Raw genomic sequence first — 26401 nt, forward strand, 5'->3', positions numbered from 1 at the left:
GAGCACGGGCTCCAGGCACGCGGGCTTCAGTAGCTGTGGCTCGCGGGCTCTAGATCGCAGGCTCAGTAGTTGTGGCACACAGGCTTAGTTGCTCCGCAGCATGTGGGATCATCCCGGACCAGGGATCGTACCCATGTCCCCTGCATTGGCAGGCGGATTCTTAACCACTGCGCCACCAGGGAAGTCCCGGCCTGTTTTTCTTTTTAACAACTAAAATGTCTTCCTACAAGACTTCCCCATAGGCAGCTGGGTCAGAGAGAAAGGTGATTTCAGCCAACCAAAAGGAAACCTCAAAATAAATTCATAGAACCTAGGAGTTTATTTATTTTGCTCATTTGGTTAGACTTACCTCCATCCTTTGGTTTGGCAGTTGGTGATGTATATTGGCCAGGTGGCCAAGGATGTCTTGAAGTGGCCCCGCCCCTTTTCCCCGCCTGTGGTGAAACTGGAGAAGAGAGTGATTGCTGAATATGGGATGCCTTCCACCCACGCCATGGCAGCCACCGCCATCTCCTTCACCCTCCTCATCTCTACCATGGACAGGTACCAGGTAAGGCGCTGACACCTCTTCCTCCCGTGTGACACCATCCCTACAACGAGGCAGCAAAGAGTTTCCCTTCAGGATTTTCTTTTTTTGAAGGACTTTGAAGTTTATGAAATAAAGATGGGGAACAAAAATTTATTGAGCAGTCAGTGACAATTTCTTTATAAATGAAGTGACTATATGATTTAGTACCCAAAGCAGGTTGTGCCCGAGGGTGAAAGTGGACACCATTAATAATGACAACAGCACCACAAACATAACCAGGGTGTGTGGTATCCCGCTCCCGAAAGCATTTTCACCCTGAGCTGCCCGATCAGATGGCACTTGAATAGGTGCTCTCATCCTCTGTTTGCAAGAGACTCGAGGGGTTTATGATCCTCCAGGGCTGAGATGATTTCACCAATTCTCCAGCTACATGTCCCAGGGCCCAGGGTGAAACAGTCTGTTCCCAAATTAGCCCCCAAAGATGTCTCTGCCTTTTTTGGGGGCTCAACCGTTAGAAATAATCATTCCATATTTTCTAGAAAGCTGTCTAAATGACAGGAGATTAATAAATGTTGAAAATAGAAGAATTTCACTTAATATCTGCTTAAATGCCAATTATAGTAAGACCTTTTAAAAGTTATATTATTACTGCATTGGAGATTTATTTTTCCTTTCTGAGAACTCTTGCTCTAATTTTGTGCTTAATTTCAGAAATTTTACATTTTACCCGTTGGAAAATTTAGATTTCATTAACCCTCGCAGTCTTGTATGTAAATGACAGTATTGCTTCTCCTGCCCCTCTACACCAGAAACCCAGGGATGTTCCGGGTTCCAGGTTGTACAGAAATGGGGTGTCAGCCTGATGTGGTTGGAAGAGGATAAGATTAGTGCCAGGTCCTGGCTCTACCTGGTCTTCTACCTCATCACCTGGGGTCAGATCTCAGTTTCCTAAATGGGAAAGGGACAAGTATAGTATTATATCCAACTAGGTATAATCTTTTTTTGTAACTTAAATGCCATGCTAGGATCAAACAATGTCTGAGCTCCCCAGTACTATCGGAATTAATTGAATGCAGACTTCTGAGCTATGTCATATCCCGTGCCGTCTGCCCCAGAAGGACATAGTGGGCCCAACACTGGCCCCCATCAGGCTGCTGTCAGCATCCAGAGAAGCCTGTGAACATGATTCTTTTAGGAAAAAAGCAACAAGTGGCACTGACTGCAGGAAAGCAACAACAATCATTTATATGCTCATTTTAAGGCCACCTGGATCTTCTTAAAAATTTCTTTACAGCTTACGTGATGAAACGGTTTTCTTTTCTTTTTCCTTTTTATTTTTTTTGGCCACACCACTCGGCATGCGGGATCTTAATTCCCCGACCAGGGATCAAACCCACGCCCCCTGCAGTGGAAGTGCGGAGTCTTAATCACTGTACCGCCAGGGAAGTCCCACAATAGTTTTCTTAAGGCCTGAGTTGTTATGCACTTCTTTCCTATTTAATTTTTAATAATAAATATATTCAGCTTTTGGGGTTATTTACTCATGAGTAGCTCTAAAAATGGGTTTATTTATATAAATATGTGTTCAGGCGAATACCAGCCTCTAAATTCTGAATGCATTAACTCATTAATTTTCAACACTTTTTCCATTAAAATCAGAGACCCAGTTAATGATAAATCTTAAGAAAAGATGCACAACCCTGTGTTATTATACTCAGATGTTGCATTGAAAAGAACATGCTGGACTTGTACTCAGAAGATGTGGCTTCTGGTTCAGACTGTGTCACTACTGGCTGTGTGACCTTGGGCAAGTCATTGCACCTCTCTGAGCCCCGGCTCCTGTTGTGAGGGGTGATTGATGGGCAAGCATCTTTGTGCTAAAGTTCAATACTAATGCCACTTATTATCAAGGTTAAGGGCTTCCTCATTTGTGGACTGGGGCTAGTAATAGAAGCTATTTCATAGGGTTGTGCGAAGATGCATGAGATAGTGACCATAACGCACTTCACAGAATATAGACAGTTCTCTATCATCTTTATCCTTATCACCACAGAAGACCACAGACATTAGTACTTGAAGCAACTGGATTATAGCTCTGTGTCTAGCTCATAAGCAGAATATTTGTGTGTTCTTTATATGACTCGTCATTAGCCAGATTCCTCCAGCTGTTTTCATTACTCACGAGCAAATGTCAAGATTCAGTGAAGTCTGGACTCTTGCCTTGACATCTGTACAGAAATATGCCCAGTCTTAACATGGGGCCATTGTTCCCAGGCTCTCTCAAGAAGCTGATTGTTGCCAAGCTTTATCATCACAGCGCATGATGGGAAAGTAGCTAGTTGGACTTCCAAATTACAGCACTGTCTATCTACCTTGCCTCTTGGAAATACTGTATATTTCATAAGTTTTAATCTAAAAATAGGTAGAAATAAAAAATGATTTACTCCATTAAAACTTGTAGCACAATAGCTAAGGTCAAGTTCTCTACCGTGTCTTATTTGCATGTCAATATGTTGCGAAACTTCCTTCCAGAACTATATTCCTGGGCATCTTCCCCTTCTCTTTCCTTAGTTTTCCCATTTTTCAAGTGATTTTAGATCATCAGACTGCTGGTCTAGGGAGTATGACATTGAGACTAGGAGTTATGGGATCAGAAATCCTATTCCCTTCCACAGCATCAAAGTGTATGTGTCTGAACCTGCCCTAATGTCCTTGTTTTCTCTTCGCCCCCTGCAGTATCCCTTTGTTTTGGGACTGATGATGGCTGTGGTGTTTTCCACGTTGGTGAGTCTCAGCAGACTTTACACGGGGATGCATACAGTCCTGGTAAGCCTTTGTGGGCAGGTCTCGGGGTGATTATCTGCATAGGAGTGTGGCTAGTATGTGTTTATTAAGTGATTTGCATATGTAATTATATTTCCCATCAGGCCAAGGAATTAAGGAATTATTATCTTATGGCACATGTATAATAATAGTAATGAATCATTAAGATGATACGAAGGCAGCTGAACTGGGCTAGACCCTCATGACTTTGAAGATTGGCTAGAATGGTAACAAAGATTCAGGTAATTTGTTTACATGCTGGTTTACTGATGATGCAACAAGAGGTGCAGAAAAACACCCAGGGTCAGGGATGTGAGTGATGGATGAAGTTCTCCACTTGGTCCTCGAAGATGTGGGTGTGAAATTTGGGGGTCTCAGCTGCCCTTGCAGGGTAGGAGTCCCACCGGGTCAAAAGAGCCCAAAATCATGAGCTTGCTTCCTTCCATACTGGGTTTGCATTTAAAGAGCTTTCCACGTTTTTAACCATATTAGGAATTTTTTTCAGGGCTTCCATAGGTAGCACAGTTAAAATTACTCAATTCTATTTCCTAGTGTTCCAGCCAGCTACCTTGGAGTTCCAGAGCGTAAGGCTGGCCATGGTTTACCAAGGGCACTGTTTATCATCATAATTGCTGCAAGAAAGGTTTCTTTAAAAAGAACTAGGCCCTTGCTTATTGTGTTACCCTTCATGTGAAGCTGAAAAATTATGTTAGCAAAAGACCTCAGAGGGAAAGGCCGGCCTTCACTGGCCCTCTTGTTTCTCCTCCTGGTGCCTGATGTGGGTCGTCCTGGGAAAGGTGGCGGGGAGGTGTGCAACGGCAGAAGCCGCAGAGGTGAACAGATTTAGGGAGAGAGTTTGTCAAAATGGGCAGAAGAAGAGGACAGGGAGGAAGTAAACCCGGAGAAAGACGTCTGTGGTTGCGTGAGATTCAGAGAGCAACATCATGCTTTCCTCTTAAGAAAAAAACAAATGACAACTGCGAGGAAAGCGGGGACGTGAGTGGAGTCAGGGCTGGACCCAGGGTGAGGCAAGTCAGTCAGGAAATGGAAGGGGTGCCCAACAATTCCAGTATCAAGAGAAATGATTTTCATGCGATACTTAAAAAATCAAAATCAATGCAGAAACTTTCCGTGATGAACAAAATATCCCGGTCTGAAATAAAGTCCTGCGTTTGTGTGACCTTGCTGGTTTTGCCCTACCCTGATCCTGGAGCGCTGCCCGGTGCCAGGGGGCCCAGATTTTGAAAATACGACGGGAGCAATGAGGGGTCAGTCTTATTATCTACCTACCAAGACACGTCCCTGCTGTTCCCGTCCCGTTGCACAGTGTGTCTCATGACTTCTAAGACTTAAGGGGAGAGGGGAGAAGAGCATTCTCAATTTGCTACACCGCTGCTCCTCATTATAAAGAGGTTCTCTCCAAATACGTCCACAGACTTAAATATGGAATGACGCAGAACCCTCTCGGGTGTTTGAGTATTTCTTTTATCTGGGGCTACTTTTTAATTTCCATTGGTTTTCATAAAAAGCGATCTTAGGAACTCAGGTTAAAATTAAAACCAAAGTAAACATGAGAATGTGGAGCTGCAGGCATGAATAGAGGGGACAGAAAACCCACCTCAATAAAAATCCAGCTACGTGTCTGTCTTTAGTTTTAAAAGTGGGTTAGGGGGTAGGGAAGTACAAATTTGTGGGGAAGATCGTTTAGACCTCTCTTTGAGATGCAAGGAATGGGTCCCACCACTCATTTTGGAGCATCCATTCCAGAAAAAACTGGAACAAGGGGCAGTAGCAACTCCCACCCCCGTCCTGCTCCACCATTGCTGTGCAGGACTTCCTTCACACGTATAACTTTGTCTCATAAAGACCTGAGACCCTGGACTTCCCTGACGGTCTAGTGGTTAAGACTCCACGCTTCTAAAGCAGGGGTGTGGGTTCGATCCCTGGTCGGGGAACTAAGATCCCACATGCTGCACAGCATGGCCAAAAAGTTAAACAAATTAAAAAAAAAAAAAAAAGATCTGAAACCCTGACTCAGGCCCAGGTCTGAGTCAGGCTCCAGAGCCAAAGACATGGCCCAGGGTACATAATTTCTAGTAGCAAAGGGGAATGGTTAGTTTTAATAGAAAGATGGAGTTGAATCATGGATTGGTTGTCTTTATATAGCAGCAACTTAATAAGCTTCTGCAGGGTGACAGGCTTGGAGCTAGATCTAGAAGATACTGAGGTAAACAAAATCTACCTCACCCTCCCAGGTGTCCGAATCTATTGATGGAGACAGATGTATGAGCTACTGATTGCTGGCTGTGATGAGTATTATAATTAGCATGGGACAGCTGGATCAGGCCAACTAAGGTGGCGTGCCTCTCCTCTGGACTCCTCACATTCTCTAGGGACTGCCACACACTGGTGGTTCTCAACCTTGGCTGCACATTCAAATCCCATGGAAAACTTTAAAGAAAATATTTGGGGATGTTTGGACATCTACGATCATAGCAGCAGCATTATTCACAGTAGCCAAAATGTAGAAGCAACCCAAGTGTCCATTGATGGATGAATGGATAAATAACATGTGATAGATACATACAATGGAATATTACTCAACCTTGAAAAGGAAGGAAATTCTGACACACACTACAGCACGGAAGAAACTTGAAGACATCATGCTAAGTGAAATAAACCAATCACCAAAGACAAATACTCTATGATTTTGCTTATATTCATAAAGACAGAAAATAGAAGGTGGTTCCCAGAACCTGAGGCGAGGGGGGATGGGGAGTCATCATTTAATGGGTACAGAGTTTCAGTTTGGGAAGATGAAAAAGTTCTGGAGGTGGGTAGTGGTGATGTTGCCCAACAATGTAAATGTACCTAATACCACTGAACTGTATACTTTAAAACAGTTAAGGGGGCTTCCCTGGTGGCGCAGTGGTTGAGAATCTGCCTGCCAATGTAGGGGACACGGGTTCGAGTCCTGGTCTGGGAAGATCCCACATGCCGTGGAGCGACTAGGCCCGTGAGCCACAACTACTGAGCCTGCGCGTCTGGAGCCTGTGCTCCGCAACAAGAGAGGCCGCGATAGTGAGAAGCCCGCACACCGCGATGAAGAGTGGCCCCCGCTCGCCGCAACTAGAGAAAGCCCTCGCACAGAGACGAAGACCCAACACAACCATAAATAAATTAATTAATTAACTAAATTAAAAAAAAACACACAAAACGGTTAAGATGGTAAATTTTATGCTATGTGGGGTTTTTAACCACAATAAAAGATACAGTCCCAGGCACTGGTGTTTTTTCAAAGTTCCTCAGTTGATTTCAGTGTGCAGCCAGGGTTGAGAGCCACCTATTAGACTGTCCCTTAGAGCTGGGCCAGGGCAAAAGCCTGGACAAAAGAAGAGTTGGAAGGTGGAACGCAAGTGGGGACAGGTGCTGTATAGGCACCCACTGTGTCCACAGCGGGAACGGCTCTCGTCGCACCCAGCTAGGAGGCTCACGGCACACGAGTCATTCAGGTGGCTGCCAGCTTCATATAAATGGTTCTCCGTGCATAAGAGGAAGAACAGTTCACAGAGAGCAGTCATTTGCTTATGTCGCCTGTTAAGAGATCTCTCTTGTAAAAGGTGAGTGGTTTGCTGTGAGATCAGGCTTCTGGACAGGCTCTGGCTGACTCCTGGGCAGGTCTGGGTGAAGCATGGGGAGACATTGAACCTGCGCGTGGTGTCACCATCTGGCCAAACCACCTCTGGCATTGCTTCCATCTACCAGGACGCCCAAGGAAGAAACTTGGGCACTGTCCTAGCTCCTCTCTTCCCACACCCATCAGTCAGGTAGTCACCAAGTCAAATTAGTTCTGACTCTGAAAGATGTCTTAAAGCTGTTCCTACACCACTGTCAGGATACTATTTCCAAATCTGATGGTGCTCTTCCATGCATGGAAACGTTTCTCCATCTCCTGCTGAATGTGAGGGACAACACAGGTAGCCCCAACTGGGGCCTTTGGGGGAATCGGCCTTTGAGAGAAGTCAACACTGTTTATGGCAAAACGTGGAAGTAAAACACAGGGACCCTGATGACATTCTTGTACCATACCTGGGGCCACACTACCTCTAGGCTGGCTGTTCCTTATTGCCCAAGCTAATTTTTATTGAAATTGTACATTTCCCATAGTAAAAAGCATCCTAACCAATGATTTACAGAAATAATTTTTTGGCGTATAATTTCATGTTCCCTTGGTTTGAAAAGTAAACCAATTACAGCCAGCTGAAGGGGCAGGGGAGAGGGTAGAATGTCTTGGAAAGATGGGGTAGCCCGTGGAATCCAACACAGATGGGGCCGAACAACTCGGCCTCATACGTGTCTTCCTCTCCCTGCAGAGTGCCACGGTGCACAGAACGCAGCTCCTAACAACTTCTCTCTCAGATCCAGACCCTCATTTCCAGAGATGAAACTTTGATTGGACTGGGCATTACCCTTGGACATGGGAGCCTGGCAGGGAGACAGGGTCGCAGAGCAGAAACAGGGCCCCAGAAGCCACCCCTGTGGGCTGCAAAGGCAGTGCCCAAAGAACAGGAACTGGAAAAACAACCCAGTAAGTAAGTTCATCATGATTGAGAATGCCCAAACTCAAGTGGTTACCTTGTGCATGAGTCAGGATGCCTTGAATGCAAATAACAGAAGCCAACGCAAACTTGTTGAAGCTGGAAAGGAAATACACTGGTTTTTATAACCACACTGTAGGAAGGGCAGAGGTGCAGGTGGCCACTGGGAGTGTGGGACTCTGGGTCTAGATCTTTATTGCAAGTCTCCCCCACTCTTTCCCTAGGTTCTTTCTTTTCTTTTCTTTATGGCTGTGTTGGGTCTTCGTTGCTGTGCACGGGCTTTCTCTAGTTGCGGTGAGCAGGGGCTACTCTTCGTTGCGGTGCGCGGGCTTCTCATTGTCATGGCTTCTCTTGTTGTGGAGCACGGGCTGTAGGCATGCAGGCTTCAGTAGTTGTGGCACGTGGGCTCAGTAGCTGTGGCTCGCGGGCTCTAGAGCTCAGGCTCAATAGTTGTGGCGCACGGGCTTAGTTGCTCCGCGGCATGTGGGATCTTCCCAGGCCAGGGCTCAAACCTGTGTCCCCTGCATTGGCAGGCGGATTCTTAACCACTGTGCCACCAGGGAAACCCCCTAGGTCATTTCTATATCTCTCTACATGTTGGATCCATCCTCTTGGGCTGCCCTCTCTCTGACGCTAGACCCAAGGCTTAAATTCTTTCTGCGTTACTCCTGAAAAGATTCTAGTGGAGACTTTCATTGGCCTAGCCTGGATTATGAGTCTCTTGCTGTACCAAACACTGTCCAAGGAGATGCAGGGGATTGTGATTGGACGAGCTGGGCCAGGAGCCAGCCTATGTGAACAGGGGTTGTGATTGGCAGTGACGATTAGGGTTAGTACTGGCGTGTGAGAGGGCCCCTTCTCCAAAATAAAATGCATCTGTTGCCAGAAGATGGCGGGCAAAGCACCAGTGATATACTTTGTACATTGACATCATTGTATTTTCCTACCGTTTGAAAGACTCAAAAACTGGACGTTATGTTTGTGGGGAAAGGAGGACTAGAGAAAATCAAGAAGGCTGATCATACTATGTTTGTGAAACCTAAAATTAATCAACTCATACAGAATTGATTTTAAGTCTTTTAACTGATAAAGCAATCATCCCTAATATATTAACAGTAAAATTAGCCAGAATTTTTGTTGTTGTTGTTAGGTTAGTGAATAGTTGTTCCATTATTTTAAACTTGAGTTAGCTGAAATGCTGTTCTATTTTATTGTCCCTAAATTGCTTGATCTGTGAATAATTATATAGATATTAGGTTTTATTTGCTTACTCATTTTTTTCCCCCCAAATATTGCTTTAGTTTTGGTTGGAGTTGGAGAATGTTGAAAAGGTTTCTCAAATATTAAATTATCTGCAGACCATACAAAACTATGTTCTGGCTTTGGACTAGAGCATTTTGGGTGTGTTTTTTCAAGTTTTTTTGAAACTACTTTTTTTTTTTAAAAAAAAAAAGCTTACTTCAAACTGCCTTACTTAACATAGAGAGAAAGCGAATTGTAATATAAATTACACCCTACAAAGCTCTACTTTGTTATACCCTGTTGGGTGAGTTAGTTACTGAGATAAAAAGGGAATTTGGTTGTGTTTCTATGCATCAGTCACCACAATATTATGCACAGTCTTTTCTCTTTACCTTGGAGAGAAATATTTTTGCCCTTTCATTAAAATAGAGGATTATTTCTGGTTTCAAAAGTAGTAAGTACTCATGGTAAAACACTCATCCCCTCTTGTTTTTAAAGTTGTTGTTGTTGTTGTGTGTGTGTGTGTGTGTGTGTGTGTGTGTGTGTTTAAGACAAAATAAATTGCCGTTAGTCAAACCACCACACGAGGAGTTCAGACAGCCATTTGTTAGGACGATACAAAGGGAAACTGAAGGCACTTTATGCTTCTATATTAATTGAACCAAAATTAGGACTTTGCACAATTTCCAGCAAGAGCTGCTCATGGTTTGTATTCCTAACAACAAACATAGGCAAATTCATTTTTTATCTCCTTTCTCAGTGTCGTCTAAAAAGCCACAGTTGGGGTAACTTTTTCCACCTGTTCTGTAAGTGTGAGGTGCATAGATTACTGGAAATGCCCTAAATCTAGGAGGGGGAGCTGGACTGAGCCTTGAGTGCAGCCCACAGAAGATACACAAAGACAGAAGTTGGTCAAAGCACCAGAATCACGCAGAGTTCAGAGGTCCCTAGGGGCAGTGGGCCAAGCCCTGAAGGGCTGAAGCAGGCACAGTCTGGTCCTGGGCCAGTTTGCCTCAGACCAGAAGCTACTTATATCCTTCCTCCTGCAATTGTTGGCCTCTAACATTCTGTGGCCTGGAGCCTCAGAAGCTGCTCCAGTAGGATGTGTTGTCAGACCTGCCAGAGTGTGACAACCAGCAGTTAGTCTGACGGTGGAGGGCTGGGAAGCCAAACCAAATGGACTAGCCCTGCAGCTGCAGAGATGGTCCCTTGAGGCTGAGTTGGGCAGGGGAGGTGGCGATGGGGAAGCAGGTAGTTTACCTCAGTGGGAATGACCAAAGTACCTGTATAGCCCAGATTGCTGAAGAGGGAGCTCAGGTAAATGCTTAAGGTCTCGATTGTATTGAGAATGCATTCACTTTTCCCAACTACTCATGAAAAACAAGCACATTCAGATACACAGAGTACGGATTTGAGATGCAGCACTACCGTGGGTTGTATTTGTGGTCTACATGAGTCCCATTTACTAATAAAATAAGAGTAAGGGATCGGATTAACCTTCTGTAGAAGCCAGTCTCCGTTTTTCTTTCTTTTCTTAGGTTATTGCTTTTTGGATCATATAGTATGTTACAGTCTCATTGAAGGGTGAAGTTTTTCTGTAAGCTTATAATTGTGTGCCTCTTTTAATTTATTTATTTATTTATTTATTTATTTATGGCTGTGTTGGGTCTTTGTTTCTGTGCGAGGGCTTTCTCTAGTTGTGGCAAGTGGGGGCCACTCTTCATCGTGGTGCGCAGGCCTCTCACTATCGTGGCCTCTCTTGTTGCGGAGCACAGGCTCCAGACGCGCAGGCTTAGTAATTGTGGCTCACGGGCCCAGTTGCTCCGCGGCATGTGGGATCCTCCCAGACCAGGGCTCGAACCCGTGTGCCCTGCATTGGCAGGCAGATTCTCAACCACTGCGCCACCAGGGAAGCCCTTTTTTTTTTTTTTAAAGAAAATTAAATTTATTTCTCACACCAGAAACCAGAGTGGTCCAGACTGGTGGGTCACTTGGGGATCTGGCTTCTTCCCATCTTGTAATTGTATGCCTCTCTTAATGGAAAAAACACTCCCTTCAAAATTTGTTTGTGAAATCAACTTTTGTAAAATGAATCATACCTTCCCATTTATTTACATGATTTTTTTAAAAAAGATTCTTTGGCCCCTTGGGGAAATATATACACAAATTTCTGCCATAAATGCTCACTGTTGCTGTGATGTTCCTGAAAATATTGGCATGCACTGGCACTTCATTTTCATTGCAGCTGTTTAAGTTATTACTAGTTTGTCCTACTAGTGGAACAAAGAGAAAGGGATATGAAATGCTTTGCCATGATTCAACTAACCACTGAAACCAGAGAATAAAACTTTATTTCTGAACCAAATCCAATCATAGGAAAAAAACTCAGTCTAGTTTCATAAACTATTCACCTTCTTCAGAAGGCAGATGAACCCCTTAGAAAAGAAGAATCCTACATATTTAATATCAGTAGTTCGAAGCCATGAAGGCAGAAGCAAACCCAACGTGCTAGGGACGAAGTGACTTTTTGTATGCCTCAGCCAGGAAGTCTCCTATATTCTTCATGCTGTTTTTCCAAACAAACATTTGGAAAAATTAGACAGAAAATATAAGTGAAAATTTATGTAAACATAAAATAAAGACCTTTCTAGGCATGATATTAAATGTGATAATTCACAAAAGAAAAGATTAGCAGAGCTGATTACATCCATTTTTTAAAAGCTTCTGTATATAAAAAAAATATATTAAGTAACAGGCAAAGGATTAATATAATAAAGCAAAAGCCCAGCATACAAACAGACAGGAACAGGCAGTTCCCATAAGAAAAAATAAAAATGTCCAATAAATATAAGGAGACAATTCCACCTGTATTTACAGGGATATAAAAAAAAAGTCATAAAACAAGTACAAATAAAAATGAGATGTCATTTTAAAATTTTTGCCTGTGAGATTGGTAAAAGATTAAAAGACGGCAATCGATATTGATAAGGGATTGAGTAATGGGATATTCTCATAAGGGACTTTTTCATGTAATATGTGTCAAAAGCAGTAAAATGTATGACACCTACCGTTCGACCTAGGAATTCTTTGAGAATTTCTCCTAAAGAACAGTTGAACAAATACATACATTTGAATAAAGTTAGAGTGTTATTTAAAACAGTAAAACATGGAAAACAATTCAATGTGCAACAATAAGGAACTGCCAGATTAAATTAATTGTATATCAGGATATGGAACAATATTCAGCTATTGAACATTATGTAATTAAGTATTTATTGATATAGCAGTTTTGTTTATAATCTCTAAAAATTGGAAACAGTGTAGATGCCTTTCAACCAGTGAACTGATTAGCAGACCTTGGTACATCCATACGATGGGATTATACTCCACGATAATGAGGAGCAAACGGCTGTTTCATGTAATATGTTGGATGGTCCTTTTTTTTTCTTATAAGTTTATTGAGATATTATTGATATATAACATATATAAGTTTAAGGTGTATAATATGATAATTAGATATACATATATATTGCAGAATGGTAACCACAAAAAAGTTAACACCCCTAGCCCCTCACATAATAACCTTTTTGTTTTTTTTTTGTTTTTGGTGGTGATAACATTTAAGATCTACTCTCTTACAACTTTCAATTGTATAACACAGTGTAATACAGTTTGTTAATTATAGACATGATGCTGTTCATTAGATTCCCCAGAACTTATTCATCTTATAGCTAGAAGTTTGTACCCTTTGGTCAACATCTCCCCATTTTCCCCACCTCCCAGCCTCAGGCAACCACCATTCTACTGTTTCTATGAGTTTGGCTTTCTTAGATTTCACTTATAAGTGAGATCATATAGTATTTGTCTTTCTCTGTCTGACTTATTTCACTTAGCATAAATGCCTGTAAGGTCCATCAGTGTTGTTGAAAAAGGCAGGATTTCCTTCTTTATTATATATATTTTTTATATATATTCATATATATATGATGGTTCTCTTTTGAATTATGCTAAGTGAAAGAAGCCAGAATCAAAAGGCTACATATTATATGATTAATTTATATTATGTCGGGAAAAGGCAAAATTATGGTGATGGAGAAGATATCAGTGGTTGCCCGGAGTTACGGTGGTGACAGGGCTTGCCTGGAAAGGACCAGCGAAAGAGTTTTGGGAGTGATGGTGCCATTGTCCATATCCTGATGCTTGTGGTTGTTACCTAAGTCTATACATTTGCCGAAACTCATAGAACTGTAAATGAAAAAAATGAATTTTAGTGTATATAAATTTAAAAATTATACTCCTAAATATAAGAAAAAGCAGAGGGGTCTGGGGAGAGAAATACAATTTGTAGAAAAATAAAGGCTAAAAAGACTCCAATTTTAAGGAAAAAAAACTGTAACACAAAAATCTGCTACAATATATGATTGAGTGAAAAAAGCAAGGTATTTCTCTCTGGTGCATTTTGCACAATGCTCCTGAAAACAGTTGTCCCATAAGATTCCCTGGTGAAAATAAAAGGATTCCTTAAGCAGTTTGTGACAAGTGTTCTGCCCCTCCTCAACCTAATACACGGTAGTATATAAAGGTTCTTAAACATTTGAAATCAAAGAAACCAGTGTAATGTTGCTCACCCAAGGTTCTATCCCATTTAATACAGTCAAGGAAATTCCGAGTGCTTACTTTAAAATGCACCATAGGTCTCTGGCCAACTCTTTATTATTCCCAACTCTTTATTATTCCCTTGGAGATTTCTGAATTTCAAATTGTTTTCTTTTTCCTGCTTTGTATGTTTCTGGACTCCTCCCTAGCAACTATTGATGGATGCTTGATAAATGCTAATTAAACAACAGAATTTTATTTAAAAACAACAAAAGCCCAAGATTCTACATGAGAGCAGAAAATAAAATCAACTCTAGGTATGTTAAGCAAAGTGGAATTTAATACAGGAAATGTGGTGCTTACAGAATGTTGGAAGGGCAAGGCTCTCCCTGTCACCCAGAAGTCGAAGTGCTGCTGGCGACTTGTCACCACCGTGCTCACGGTCTTCCCCTCTGGGCACTCAGCAAACCAAATGAGCAGATGCTAGGCTGGAGCCTCTGTGACCGACTTTGTTGCCTCTAGAAAACTAGGAGCTGGATTCCCCAACCTACTGCTGCAACTCACCTTCCTGTGATGTTGCAGAATCCCAGGAACAGCAGGAGGAAGGTAGCCTCCACCTCTTTTCCGCTTTCCAAATTCTGCAAGAATACATCTAAATGGTGGAACCTGATTTCCAAAGGAGCCAAGGGAATGTAGTTTTTTATCTTTCCCACATCTCAAGTTCAGGGGGAGGCAGGAATGGACACAGGGTGCTAGTTGAAAATTTCCATTGTGCTTTGGGATCCCTTCTCCCATTGTCATCTGGTTTCCTCTAAGCATACTGTGGGAAACTCTGCTTAGGATAATTTCCTAGAAGTGGGCATCCTAGGGAAAACTATGACATTTTACCAACAGAAAAAGCAAGAATGTGAATTTCCTGACATTTGTTTCTTTTAACATTAAATACAAATATTTCTATTCCAGTAGATAAAAGGACACTTGAGAGATTTTCATTCAAAGTCCCTCAGGTCACCTAACATTTTAATGTAGAAATATCACTTTCATATCAGTAAGAGCAAGCTATAATATAAGCATATGATTGGTTATATTCATGTCTGTTTTCCCATTAGATTGTGAGTGCCTTGAGGCTAAGAATCTTACTTTCTTCACCTTTGTTTGCCCCAGAGTTCCCAACAGAGTGCCTGACAGTAAGTTCACAGTAAATGTCGAGTGGATTGTAATGGATATCATCTGTTATCTGTTCATAAATCAGTCTTTTTTATTTCTTTGTACTTTTTTTTTCTTGTATTTAATGGAATGTAAAAACCATAGTGACTTTATACTTACCATCATTCATTAAAAAAAATACAATACATGAACAAGCTATTTTTTAACAGTTGCAAATTTACATTGTTCCTTCTTCTTGACATTGTATTTCCATTTCTCTTCCCCTTCAAAATTTTAAATTAACATAATATAGTTTTACACTTAAAAGGCTCTTATTAATCATCCCATCATAATGTCCCTGCAACAAAAAGATGTACATAATTTGCAATATAATTTGTACATTCCCTTAATTATTAAACTCTGAAGCATTAACATTTTTTTCTATATTGGATTACTGTTATAATTATTTTTAGTATGCAGTTTATCAGTATATATACATACGTATATGTATATATGCATAGCAAATTTGTCTACTTATTAACTAAATGTGAAAAGTAAATTTTACTGGGAGTTGTGTTTGTGAGATGGACCGGAATGGTTCATAGTGCCATGATTCAAGGGGACAATTAAGTGTTGCAATATCTCTTTGTTTTGTGCTCCAGAGGCAGCTTAGCATGGGGAGATTTCAGCTGGGCAAGAGGCACATCCTTGTTTTGTATGATGGGAGAAGGACAGATGTGAAGCGGGGGTGGGAGATGAGAGCCACCACGATGCCAGCCTCTACCGTGGCGTGTCTAGGACCTCCCGAGGCATCACACTTCAGCCTGAAAGCACACGGGTATGACTGGGGACATTTATGTCCCCCTGGAAAGAGAGGTGCTGTATTTATTGCTTGCTTTTACATCTCATTACCTAGTAGGCTTCTTTTTTTTTTTTTTCCACACAGACACACAGACACACACACACACACTGTATTTTATTTTTACAAGAGATAAATAGACTGACACCAAGCATTGTAAATGGATGACCACAACAAAAGCAACAATGATTGCAATTACCAAACATGAAACACACTCATACTATGTCATAATATTGACATTCAGTCTAGTAATCCTCCACTGTAACAGCTCCTTTACTTTGCAGTGAAAATTGATTTGTATATTCTTTGCCTCTGAGTCCTCATGGGATTTTTTTTTTTATTCAAACAAAGTCACAAAAATTATAATCATCCTCATCAGTTCACTCAGTCCCATGTAATTAATTTTTTTTTATCTTGATCTTTTGTTAGTACTTTTATGAGTTCATCAGTTTTTCATTAGAGTTCTGAACATGCTTATTCATTCAGTTCAGCAGTATAGTCAGTTACCAGAAACCTGTACTTGTCAGAGTCTTTTCCATGAATTCCTTGAAGATGAAACCCTTTTATAGGAACATATTTGCAAAAGCATCAGAGTACACCCAGAACTGTCTGTAAATGACAAAAGACTTAAAAATGACCACAGTTAAAGATTTGATGAAAGTTCATAATAATGCAATTGACAAGGAAATTTAGTTATTTGAGATATACATTTTAAAGTAATAACTAGAATTATGACTTATAACATTATACTAGAACATATAAGATTTTTAGAAATTTCATGTTAATGTCTGAAACATTTATATTAACATATTTCCATGCAAATAACCCAATGAAAGTTTAGTATTAGTTGTTTTGTTTCTTTTTTTATACTGCAGGTTCTTATTAGTCATCAATTTTATACACATCAGTGTATACATGTCAATCCCAATCGCCCAATTCAGCACACCACCATCCCCCCCCACCACAGTTTTCCCCCCTTGGTGTCCATATGTCTGTTCTCTACATCTGTGTCTCAGCTTCTGCCCTGAAAACCGGCTCATCTGTACCATTTTTCTAGGTTCCACATACATGCATTAATATACGATATTTGTTTTTCTCTTTCTGACTTACTTCACTCTGTATGGCAGTCTCTAGATCCATCCACGTCTCAACAAATGACTCAATTTCGTTCCTTTTTATGGCTGAGTAATATTCCATTGTATATATGTACCACAACTTCTTTATCCATTCATCTGTCGATGGGCATTTAGGTTGCTTCCATGACCTGTCTATTGTAAATAGTGCTGCAATGAACATTGGGGTGCATGTGTCTTTTTGAATTATGGTTTTTTCTGGGTATATGCCCAGTAGTGGGATTGCTGGATCATATGGTAATTCTGTTTTTAGTTTTTTAAGGAAACTCCATACTGTTCTCCATAGTGGCTGTATCAATTTACATTCCCACCAACAGTGCAAGAGGGTTCCCTTTTCTCCACACCCTCTCCAGCATTTGTTGTTTGTAGATTTTCTGATGATGCCCATTCTAACTGGTGTGAGGTGATACCTCATTGTAGTTTTGATTTGCATTTCTCTAATAATTAGTGATGTTGAGCAGCTTTTCATGTGCTTCTTGGCCATCTGTATGTCTTCTTTGGAGAAATGTCTATTTAGGTCTTCTGCCCATTTTTGGATTGGGGTGTTTGTTTCTTTAATATTGAGCTGAATGAGCTGTTTATATATTTTGGAGATTAATCCTTTGTCCACTGATTCGTTTGCCAATATTTTCTCCCATTCTGAGGGTTGTCTTTTCGTCTTGTTTATGGTTTCCTTTGCTGTGCAAAAGCTTTGAGGTTTCATTAGGTCCCATTTGTTTATTTTTGTTTTTATTTCCATTACTCTAGGAGTTGGATCAAAAAAGATCTTGCTGTGATTTATGTCAAAGAGTGTTCTTCCTATGTTTTCCTCTAAGAGTTTTATAGTGTCCAGTCTTACATTTAGGTCTTGAATCCATTTTGAGTTTATTTTTGTGTATGGTGTTAGGGAGTGTTCCAATTTCATTCTTTTACATGTAGCTGTCCAGTTTTCCTAGCACCACTTATTGAAGAGACTGTCTTTTCTCCATTGTATATCTTTGCCTCCTTTGTCATAGATTAGTTGACCCTAGGTGTGTGGGTTTACCTCTGGGCTTTCTATCTTGTTCCATTGATCTATGTTTCTGTTTTTGTGCCAGTACCACACTGTCTTGATGACTGTAGCTTTGTAGTATAGTCTGAAGTCAGGGAGTCTGATTCCTCCAGCTCCGTTTTTTTCCCTCAAGACTGCTTTGGCTATTCGGGGTCTTTTGTGTCTCCATACAAATTTTAAGATGATTTGTTCTAGTTCCGTAAAAAATGCCATTGGTAATTTGATAGGGATTGCATTGAATCTGTAGATTGCTTTGGGTGGTATAGTCATTTTCACAGTATTGATTCTTCCAATCCAAGAACATGGTATATCTCTCCACCTGTTTGTATCATCTTTAATTTCTTTCATCAGTGTCTTATAGTTTTCTGCATACAGGTCTTTTGTCTCCCTAGGTAGGTTTATTCCTAGGTATTTTATTCTTTTTGTTGCAATGGTAAAAGGGAGTGTTTCCATAATTTCTCTTTCAGATTTTTCATCATTACTGTATAGGAATGCGAGAGATTTCTGTGCATTAATTTTGTACCCTGCAACTTTACCAAATTCATTGATTAGCTCTAGTAGTTCTCTGGTGGCATTTTTAGGATTCTCTATGTATAGTATCATGTCATCTGCAAACAGTGACAGTTTTACTTCTTCTTTTCCAATTTGTATTCCTTTTATTTCCTTTTCTTCTCTGATTGCCGTGGCTAGGACTTCCAAAACTATGTTGAATAATAGTGGTGAGAGTGGACATCCTTGTCTCGTTCCTGATCTTAGAGGAAATGCTTCCAGTTTTTCACCATTGAGAATGATGTTTGCTGTGGGTTTGTCATATATGACCTTCATTATGTTGAGGTAGCTTCCTTCTATGCCCACTTTCTGGAGAGTTTTTATCATAAATGGGTGTTGAATTTTGTCAAAAGCTTTTTCTGCATCTATTGAGATGATCATATGGTTTTTCTTCTTCAGTTTATTAATATGGTGTATCACATTGATTGATTTGCGTATATTGAAGAATCCTTGCATCCCTGGGGTAAATCCCACTTGATCGTGGTGTATGATCCTTTTAATGTGTTGTTGGATTTTGTTTGCTAGTATTTTGTTGAGGATTTTTGCATCTATATTCATCAGTGATATTGGTCTGTAATTTTCTTTTTTGGTAGTATCTTTGTCTGGTTTTGGTATCAGGGTGATGGTGGCCTCATAGAATGAGTTTGGGAGTGTTCCTTCCTCTGCAATTTTTGGGAAGAGTTTGAGAAGGATGGGTGTTAGCTCTTCTCTAAATGTTTGATAGAATTCACCTGTGAAGCCATCTGGTCCTGGACTTTTGTTTGTTGGAAGATTTTTAATCACAGTTTCAATTTCATTACTTGTGATTGGTCTGTTCATATTTGCTGTTTCTTCCTGGTTCAGTCTTGGTAGGTTATACCTTTCTAAGAATTTGTCCATTTCTTCCAGGTTGTCCATTTTATTGGCATAGAGTTGCCTGTAGTAGTCTCTTAGGATGCTTTGTATTTCTGCGGTGTCTGTTGTAACTTCTCCTTTTTCATTTCTGATTTTATTGATTTGAGTCCTCTCCCTCTTTTTCTTGATGAGTCTGGCTAATGGCTTATCAATTTTGTTTATCTTCTCAAAGAACCAGCTTTTAGTTTTATTGATCTTTGCTATTGTTTTCTTTGTTTCTATTTCATTTATTTCTGCTCTGATCTTTATGATTTCTTTCCTTCTGCTAACTTTGGGTTTTGTTTGTTCTTCTTTCTCTAGTTTCTTTAGGTGTAAAGTTAGATTGTTTGAGATTTTTCTTGTTTCTTTAGGTAGGCTTGTATAGCTATAAACTTCCCTCTTAGAACTGCTTTTGCTGCATCCCATAGGTTTTGGATAATCGTGTTTTCATTGTCATTTGTCTCTAGATATTTTTTGATTTCCTCTTTGATTTCTTCAGTGATCTCTTGGTTATTTAGTAACGTATTGTTTAGCCTCCATGTGTTTGTGTTTTTTACGGTTTTTTCCCCGTAATTCATTTCTAATCTCATAGCATTGTGGTCAGAAAAGATGCTTGATATGATTTCAATTTTCTTAAATTTACTGAGGCTTGATTTGTGACCCAAGATGTGATCTATCCTGGAGAATGTTCCATGCGCACTTGAGAAGAAAGTGTAATCTGCTGTTTTTGGATGGAATGTCCTACAAATATCAATTAAATCTATGTGGTCTATTGTGTCATTTAAAGCTTCTGTTTCCTTATTTATTTTCATTTTGCATGATCTGTCCATTGGTGTAAGTGAGGTGTTAGTCCCCCACTATTATTGTGTTACTGTCAATTTCCTCTTTTATAGCTGTTAGCAGTTACCTTATGTATTGAGGTGCTCCTATGTTTGTTTTTTTTTTTTTCAAGAAATTAAATTTATTTTTTTTTATTTTATTTTTTTTTAAGTTTTAATTTGTATTTATTTATTTATTTATCTATGGCTGTGTTGGGTCTTCGTTTCTGTGCGAGGGCTTTCTCTAGTTGTGGCAAGCGGGGGCCACTCTTCATCGCGGTGCGTGGGCCGCTCATTATCGCAGCCTCTCTTGTTGCGGAGCACAAGCTCCAGACGCGCAGGCTCAGTAATTGTGGCTCACGGGCTTAGTTGCTCCGCGGCATGTGGGATCCTCCCAGACCAGGGCTCGAACCCGTGTCCCCTGCATTGGCAGGCAGATTCTCAACCACTACGCCACCAGGGAAACCCTAAATTTATTTTTTATAGGGATAAATTGGAAACAAATGTTAACAATAGCACAGTTAAATGATCACACATCCATAAGTATTTTGCAGCCACTGATATTTGCTTACGAGAAATTTTAATGACCTAGGAAACGACTCACAGAGGGAAAAACCAAAATATAAAATTCTATAGAATGGTCAAATATGCTAATAGAAAGACTAATAGCAAACAATACCAAAATGTTGACAAATCTCTCTGGATAGTGGATTACTAGTATTGAGGTGCTCCTATGTGCTCCAACACTAGCTCCTATGCATATATATTTATAATTGTTATATCTTCTTCTTGGATTGATCCCTTGATAATTATGTAGTGTCCTTCCTTGTCTCTTGTAACATTCTTTATTTTAAAGTCTATTTTATCTGATAGGAGTATAGCTACTCCAGCTTTCTTTTGATTTCCATTTGCATGGAATATCTTTTCCCATCCCCTCACTTTCAGTCTGTATGTGTCCCTAGGTCTGAAGTGGGTCTCTTGTAGACAGCATATATATGGGTCTTGTTTTTGTATCCATTCAGCAAGCCTGTGTCTTTTGGTTGGAGCATTTAATCCATTGACGTTTAAGGTAATTATCGATATGTATGTTCCTATGACCATTTTCTTAATTGTTTTGGGTTTGTTTTTGTAGGTCCTTTTCTTCTCTTGTGATTCCCACTTAGAGAAGTTCCTTTAGCATTTGTTGTAGAGCTGGTTTGGTGGTGCTGAATTCTCTTAGCTTTTGCTTGTCTGTAAAGCTTTTGATTTCTCCATCAAATCTAAATGAGATCCTTGCGGGGTAGAGTAATCTTGGTTGTAGATTCTTCCCTTTCATCACTTTAAGTATATCATGCCACTGCCTTCTGGCTTGTAGAGTTTCTGCTGAGAAATCAGCTCTTAACCTTATTGGAGTTCCCTTGTATGTTATTTGTCATTTTTCCCTTGCTGCTTTCAATAATTTTTCTTTGTCTTTAATTTTTGCCAATTTGAATACTATGTGTCTTGGCGTGTTTCTCCTTGGGTTTATCCCGTATGGGACTCGCTGTGCTTCCTGGACTTGGGTGGCTATTTCCTTTCCCATGTTAGGGAAGTTTTCGACTATAATATCTTCAAATATTTTCTCTGGTCCTTTCTCTCTCTCTTCACCTTCTGGGACCCCTATAATGCGAATGTTGTTGCGTTTAATGTTATCCCAGAGGTCTGTTAGGCTGTCTTCATTTCTTTTCATTCTTTTTTCTGTATTCTGTCTTGCAGCAGTGAATGCCACCATTCTGTCTTCCAGGTCACTTATCCGTTCTTCTGCCTCAGTTATTCTGCTATTGATTCCTTCTAGTGTAGTTTTCATTTCAGTTATTGTATTGTTCATCTCTGTTTGTTTGTTCTTTAATTCTTTTAGGTCTTTGTTAAACATTTCTTGCATCTTCTCGATCTTTGCCTCCATTCTTATTCCGAGGTCCTGGATCATCTTCACTATCATTATTCTGAATTCTTTTTCTGGAAGGTTGCCTATCTCCACTTCATTTAGTTGTGTTTCTGGGGTTTTATCTTGTTCCTTTGTCTGGTACATAGCCCTCTGCCTTTTCATCTTGTCTCTCTTTCTGTGAATGTGGTTTTTGTTCCACAGGCTGCAGGGTTATAGTTTTTCTTGCTTCTGCTGTCTGCCCTCTGGTGGTTGAGGCTATCTAAGAGGCTTGATGGGAGGCTCTGGTGGTGAGTAGAGCTGACTGTTGCTGTGGTGGTCAGAGCTCAGTAAAACTTCAATCCACTTGACTGTTGATGGGTGGGGCTGGGTTCCCTCCCTGTTGGTTGTTTTGCCTGAGGCAACCCAACACTGGAGCCTACCTGGGCTCTTTGGTGGGGCTAATGACAGACTCTGGGAGGGCTCACGCCAAGGAGTACTTCCCAGAACTTCTGCTGCCAGTGTCCTTGTCCCCACGGTGAAACAGAGCCACCCCCCGCCTCTGCAGGAGACCTTCCAACACTAGCAGGTAGGTCTGGTTCAGTCTTCCCCGGGGTCACTGCTCCTTCCCCTTGGTCCCGATGCACACACTATTTTGTGTGTGCCCTCCAAGAGTGGGGTCTCTGTTTCCCCCAGTCCTGTCGAAGTCCTGCAATCAATTCCCACTAGGCTTCAAAGTCTGATTCTCTATGAATTCCTCCTCCCATTGCCAGACCCCCAGGTTGGGAAGCCTGACGTGGGGCTCAGAACTTTCACTCCAGTGGGTGGACTCCTGTGGTGTAAGTGTTCGCCAGTCTGTGAGTCACCCACCCACCTGTTATGGGATTTGATTTTACTCTAATTGTGCCCCTCCTACCATCTCATTGTGGCTTCTCCTTTGTCTTTGGATGTGGGGTATCTTTTTTGGTGAGTTCCAGTGTCTTCCTGTCGATGATTGTCCAGCAGCTAGTTGTGATTCTGGTGTTCTCGCAAGAGGGAGTGAGAGCACGTCCTTCTACTCCGCCATCTTGGTTCCTTCTCTACCTTGCTGTTTTGATTACTATCTATTTCTCTGTACTTTATTGAGTCAGATTTGACAAGATTCAGCCATTAGTCTGAATATTGCATTCACTATAGGAGACCAGGCAAGATCACATGTCTAATATTCTTTTTCAGCATTATTTTGTTTTGCCTATAAGAATAAACTTGTGAAAAATTTAATAGAAAGTGGCATGCAAAAAAGTAAGTACTGCTCAGGCACGGATGCTCCATTTTGGAGCTTCTAGAACTCCCAGAGTTGAATGTGGCAGGTGTCTTGACGTGTAAAAAGGGACCCTGGAACAGTGGTCTGCAGCGTGAAGCTTTGAGGCTCTTTGAGGGACCATTTCTTAGGAGAAGAGTATCTGAAGACATGCTGCTTCAATGCTTCACACATTTCATTTTATAAATGTGTTGCTGATGTAGCCAGGGGTGGAGAGGAAATTTTTCAGTTCCTAATGGACTTGAGAATTTTATAAATAGAAAACCTGCTACCTGGTTCTTGGGTATAGGTGTGTAAGTTGTACCTAGAGGATAAGGAGAGATCAGTAAGCACGTCCAAGGAATCACCACCCAGGTTACTGTAAATAGAGCATTACCAGTACCTCAGAAGTCCTCATGCCCTTTACTCTGCATCTCCCCCAAGGTACCCACTCCCCAGGTCTCTGACACCATACCTTAGTTGAACTTCACATAAATGGAATTATACCGTATATTTTCTTCAGCCCTGGGCTTCTTTTACTGTTTCGTTTGTCATATTCACCGATATTGTATGTCGCTTTAGTTACTTAACTTTTATTCTTGTATAGTATTAAATTATAGAACTATATATCACATTTTACATATCTCTTTTATTACTGATGGATATTTGTGTTGTTTCCAGTTTGAGGCTATTATGAATGATGCAAAACTTTCTTTAATGTGCCTTTTAGAGCACATATGTATGTTTTACTGTTGAATATGAATGTACAAGTGAAATTGCTGGATCATAAGGTATGTTCCGTTTTCAGATGTCCAGTTGTGTTTTCTGAAGAATTGTACCAGTTTATGCTCCTACCAATAGTATATGAGATTTCCAGTTCTCCACATCCTTGCCAACCCTTGCTAATGTTAGTCATTTTCATTTTAGCCATTCTAGTGGGTGTGTAGTAGTATCTCTGTGTGCTTTTATTTTGATTTCTCTGATGAATAATGACATTCAGCCCCTTTTCATGTTTACTGATCACCTCTTTGGCAAGGTGCCTGTTTATCTTTGACCATTTTTTATTGGATTGTCTTCTCTTTACTGATTTAGTGGTGAGTCACTTGTCAGATGTATGTATTGAGAATTTCTTTCCCCATTTTCTGCCTTGCCTTTTTATTCTATCCGTGGTATCTTTAAGTGAACAGAAGTTCTTAATTTTAACATACTCCAGTTATCAATCTTTATCTGTGTTTATAACTTTTTGTGTCCTGTTTAAGGTATTTTTGCCTACCGGAAGATTGTGAAGATATTCTCTTAGTTTGAAAAGTTTTATTATTTTGCTTTTCTTATTTAGATCTACAATCTACTTGGAATTGATTTTGTGATCCACTTTTTTTTTTTTTATAGACTTTTTTTTTTTGAAGTGTTTTTTGTTTTTTGTTTTAATTAATTAATTAATTTATTTATGGCTGTGTTGGGTCTTCTTTTCTGTGCGAGGGCTTTCTCCAGTTGCGGCGAGCGGGGGCCACTCTTCATCGCGGTGCGCGGGCCTCTCACTGTCTCGGCCTCTCCCGTTGCAGAGCACAGGCTCCAGACACGCAGGCTCAGTAGTTGTGGCTCACGGGCTTAGTTGCTCCACGGCATGTTGGATCTTCCAGGACCAGGGCTCGAACCCGTGTCCCCTGCATTGGCAGGCAGATTCTTAACCACTACGCCACCAGGGAAGCCCGTGATCCACTTTTATTCTATAGGAATACCCAATATACTCAGCATTATTTATTGAAAATTTAGATTGTCTTTTTTTCACCAACTGAAATATCAACTTTGTCATAAATCAAGTGAATGTACACTCTTTATATATATTAATATGTACATACACTCTCTGTTCTTTTCTGTTAGTTTACTGGTCTATCTTCATGCCAATACTGCTCTCTTATTTATTGTAGATTTGTAATAAGTCTTTTTTTTTTTTTAAACATCTTTATTGGAGTATAATTGCTTTACAATGTTGTGTTATTTCTGCTGTATAACAAAGTGAATCAGCTATAGGTATACGTATATCTCCATATCCCTTCCCTCTTGCGTCTCCCTCCCACCCCTCTAGGTGGTCACAAAGCACTGAGCTGATCTCCCTGTGCTATGCAGCTGCTTCCCACTAGCTAGCTATTTTACATTTGGTAGTGTATATATGTCAGTGCTACTCTCTCACCTCGTCCGAGCTTACCCTTCCCTCTCCCCATGTCTTCAAGTCCATTCTCTACATCTGCATCTTTATTCTTGTCCTGCCCCTAGGTTCATCAGAACCTTTTTTTTTTTTTTTAGATTCCATATATATGTGTTAGCATACGGTATTTGTTTTTCTCTTTCTGACTTACTTCACTCTGTATGATAGACTCTAGGTCCATCCACCTCACTACAAATAACTCAATTTTGTTTCTTTTTATGGCTGAGTAATATTCCATTGTATATATGTGCCACATCTTCTCTATCCATTCATCTGTTAATGGACACTTAGGTTGCTTCCATGTCCTGACTACTGTAAATAGTGCTGCAATGAACATTGTGGTACATGTCTTGTTTTGAATTAAGGTTTTCTCAGGGTATATGCCCAGTAGTACTGGGTCATATGGTAGTTCTAGTTTTAGTTTTTTAAGGAACCTCCATACTGTTCTCCATAGTGGCTGTATCAGTTTACATTCCCACTTGTAATAAGTCTTGATGTCAGCTAGTAAAAGTCCTCCAACTTTGCTCTTCAAAACTATTTTTGCTATTCTTGGCCCTTTGGATTTCCATACGAATTTTGGAATCAGCTTGTCATTTTCTCCAATGCTAGACTTTTTTTAAAAATTAATTTATTTTAGTTTTATTTATTTTTGGCTGCATTGGGTCTTCATTGCTGTGCGCGGGTTTTCTCTAGTTGAGGCGAGCAGGGGCTACTATTCGTTGCAGTGCACAGGTTTCTCATTACGGTGGCTTCTCTTGTTGCGGAGCGCGGGCTTCAGTAGTTGTGGCTCAAGGGCTCTAGAGCACAGGCTCAGTAGTTGTAGCACACAGGCCTAGTTGCT

At 40.5% G+C, this 26401-nt stretch overlaps 1 protein-coding gene across 6 annotated transcripts in view; it reads left to right on the forward strand.

Moving 5' to 3' along the window:
* The window catches only part of SGPP2 (sphingosine-1-phosphate phosphatase 2), a 142731-nt gene that overhangs the window by 81138 nt on the left and 35192 nt on the right, over nt 1–26401 (forward strand). For all 6 annotated transcript variants that reach the window (XM_059928808.1, XM_059928805.1, XM_059928806.1 and 3 more), the window contains 2 exons: nt 371–550; nt 3266–3355. In XM_059928808.1, coding sequence (XP_059784791.1) covers nt 371–550; nt 3266–3355 — 270 coding nt within the window. The remainder of the gene's footprint in view (nt 1–370; nt 551–3265; nt 3356–26401) is intronic.

The sequence above is a fragment of the Balaenoptera ricei genome, chromosome 7 (genome assembly GCF_028023285.1).
Source record: "Balaenoptera ricei isolate mBalRic1 chromosome 7, mBalRic1.hap2, whole genome shotgun sequence".
NCBI classification, from domain to species: domain Eukaryota; kingdom Metazoa; phylum Chordata; class Mammalia; order Artiodactyla; family Balaenopteridae; genus Balaenoptera; species Balaenoptera ricei.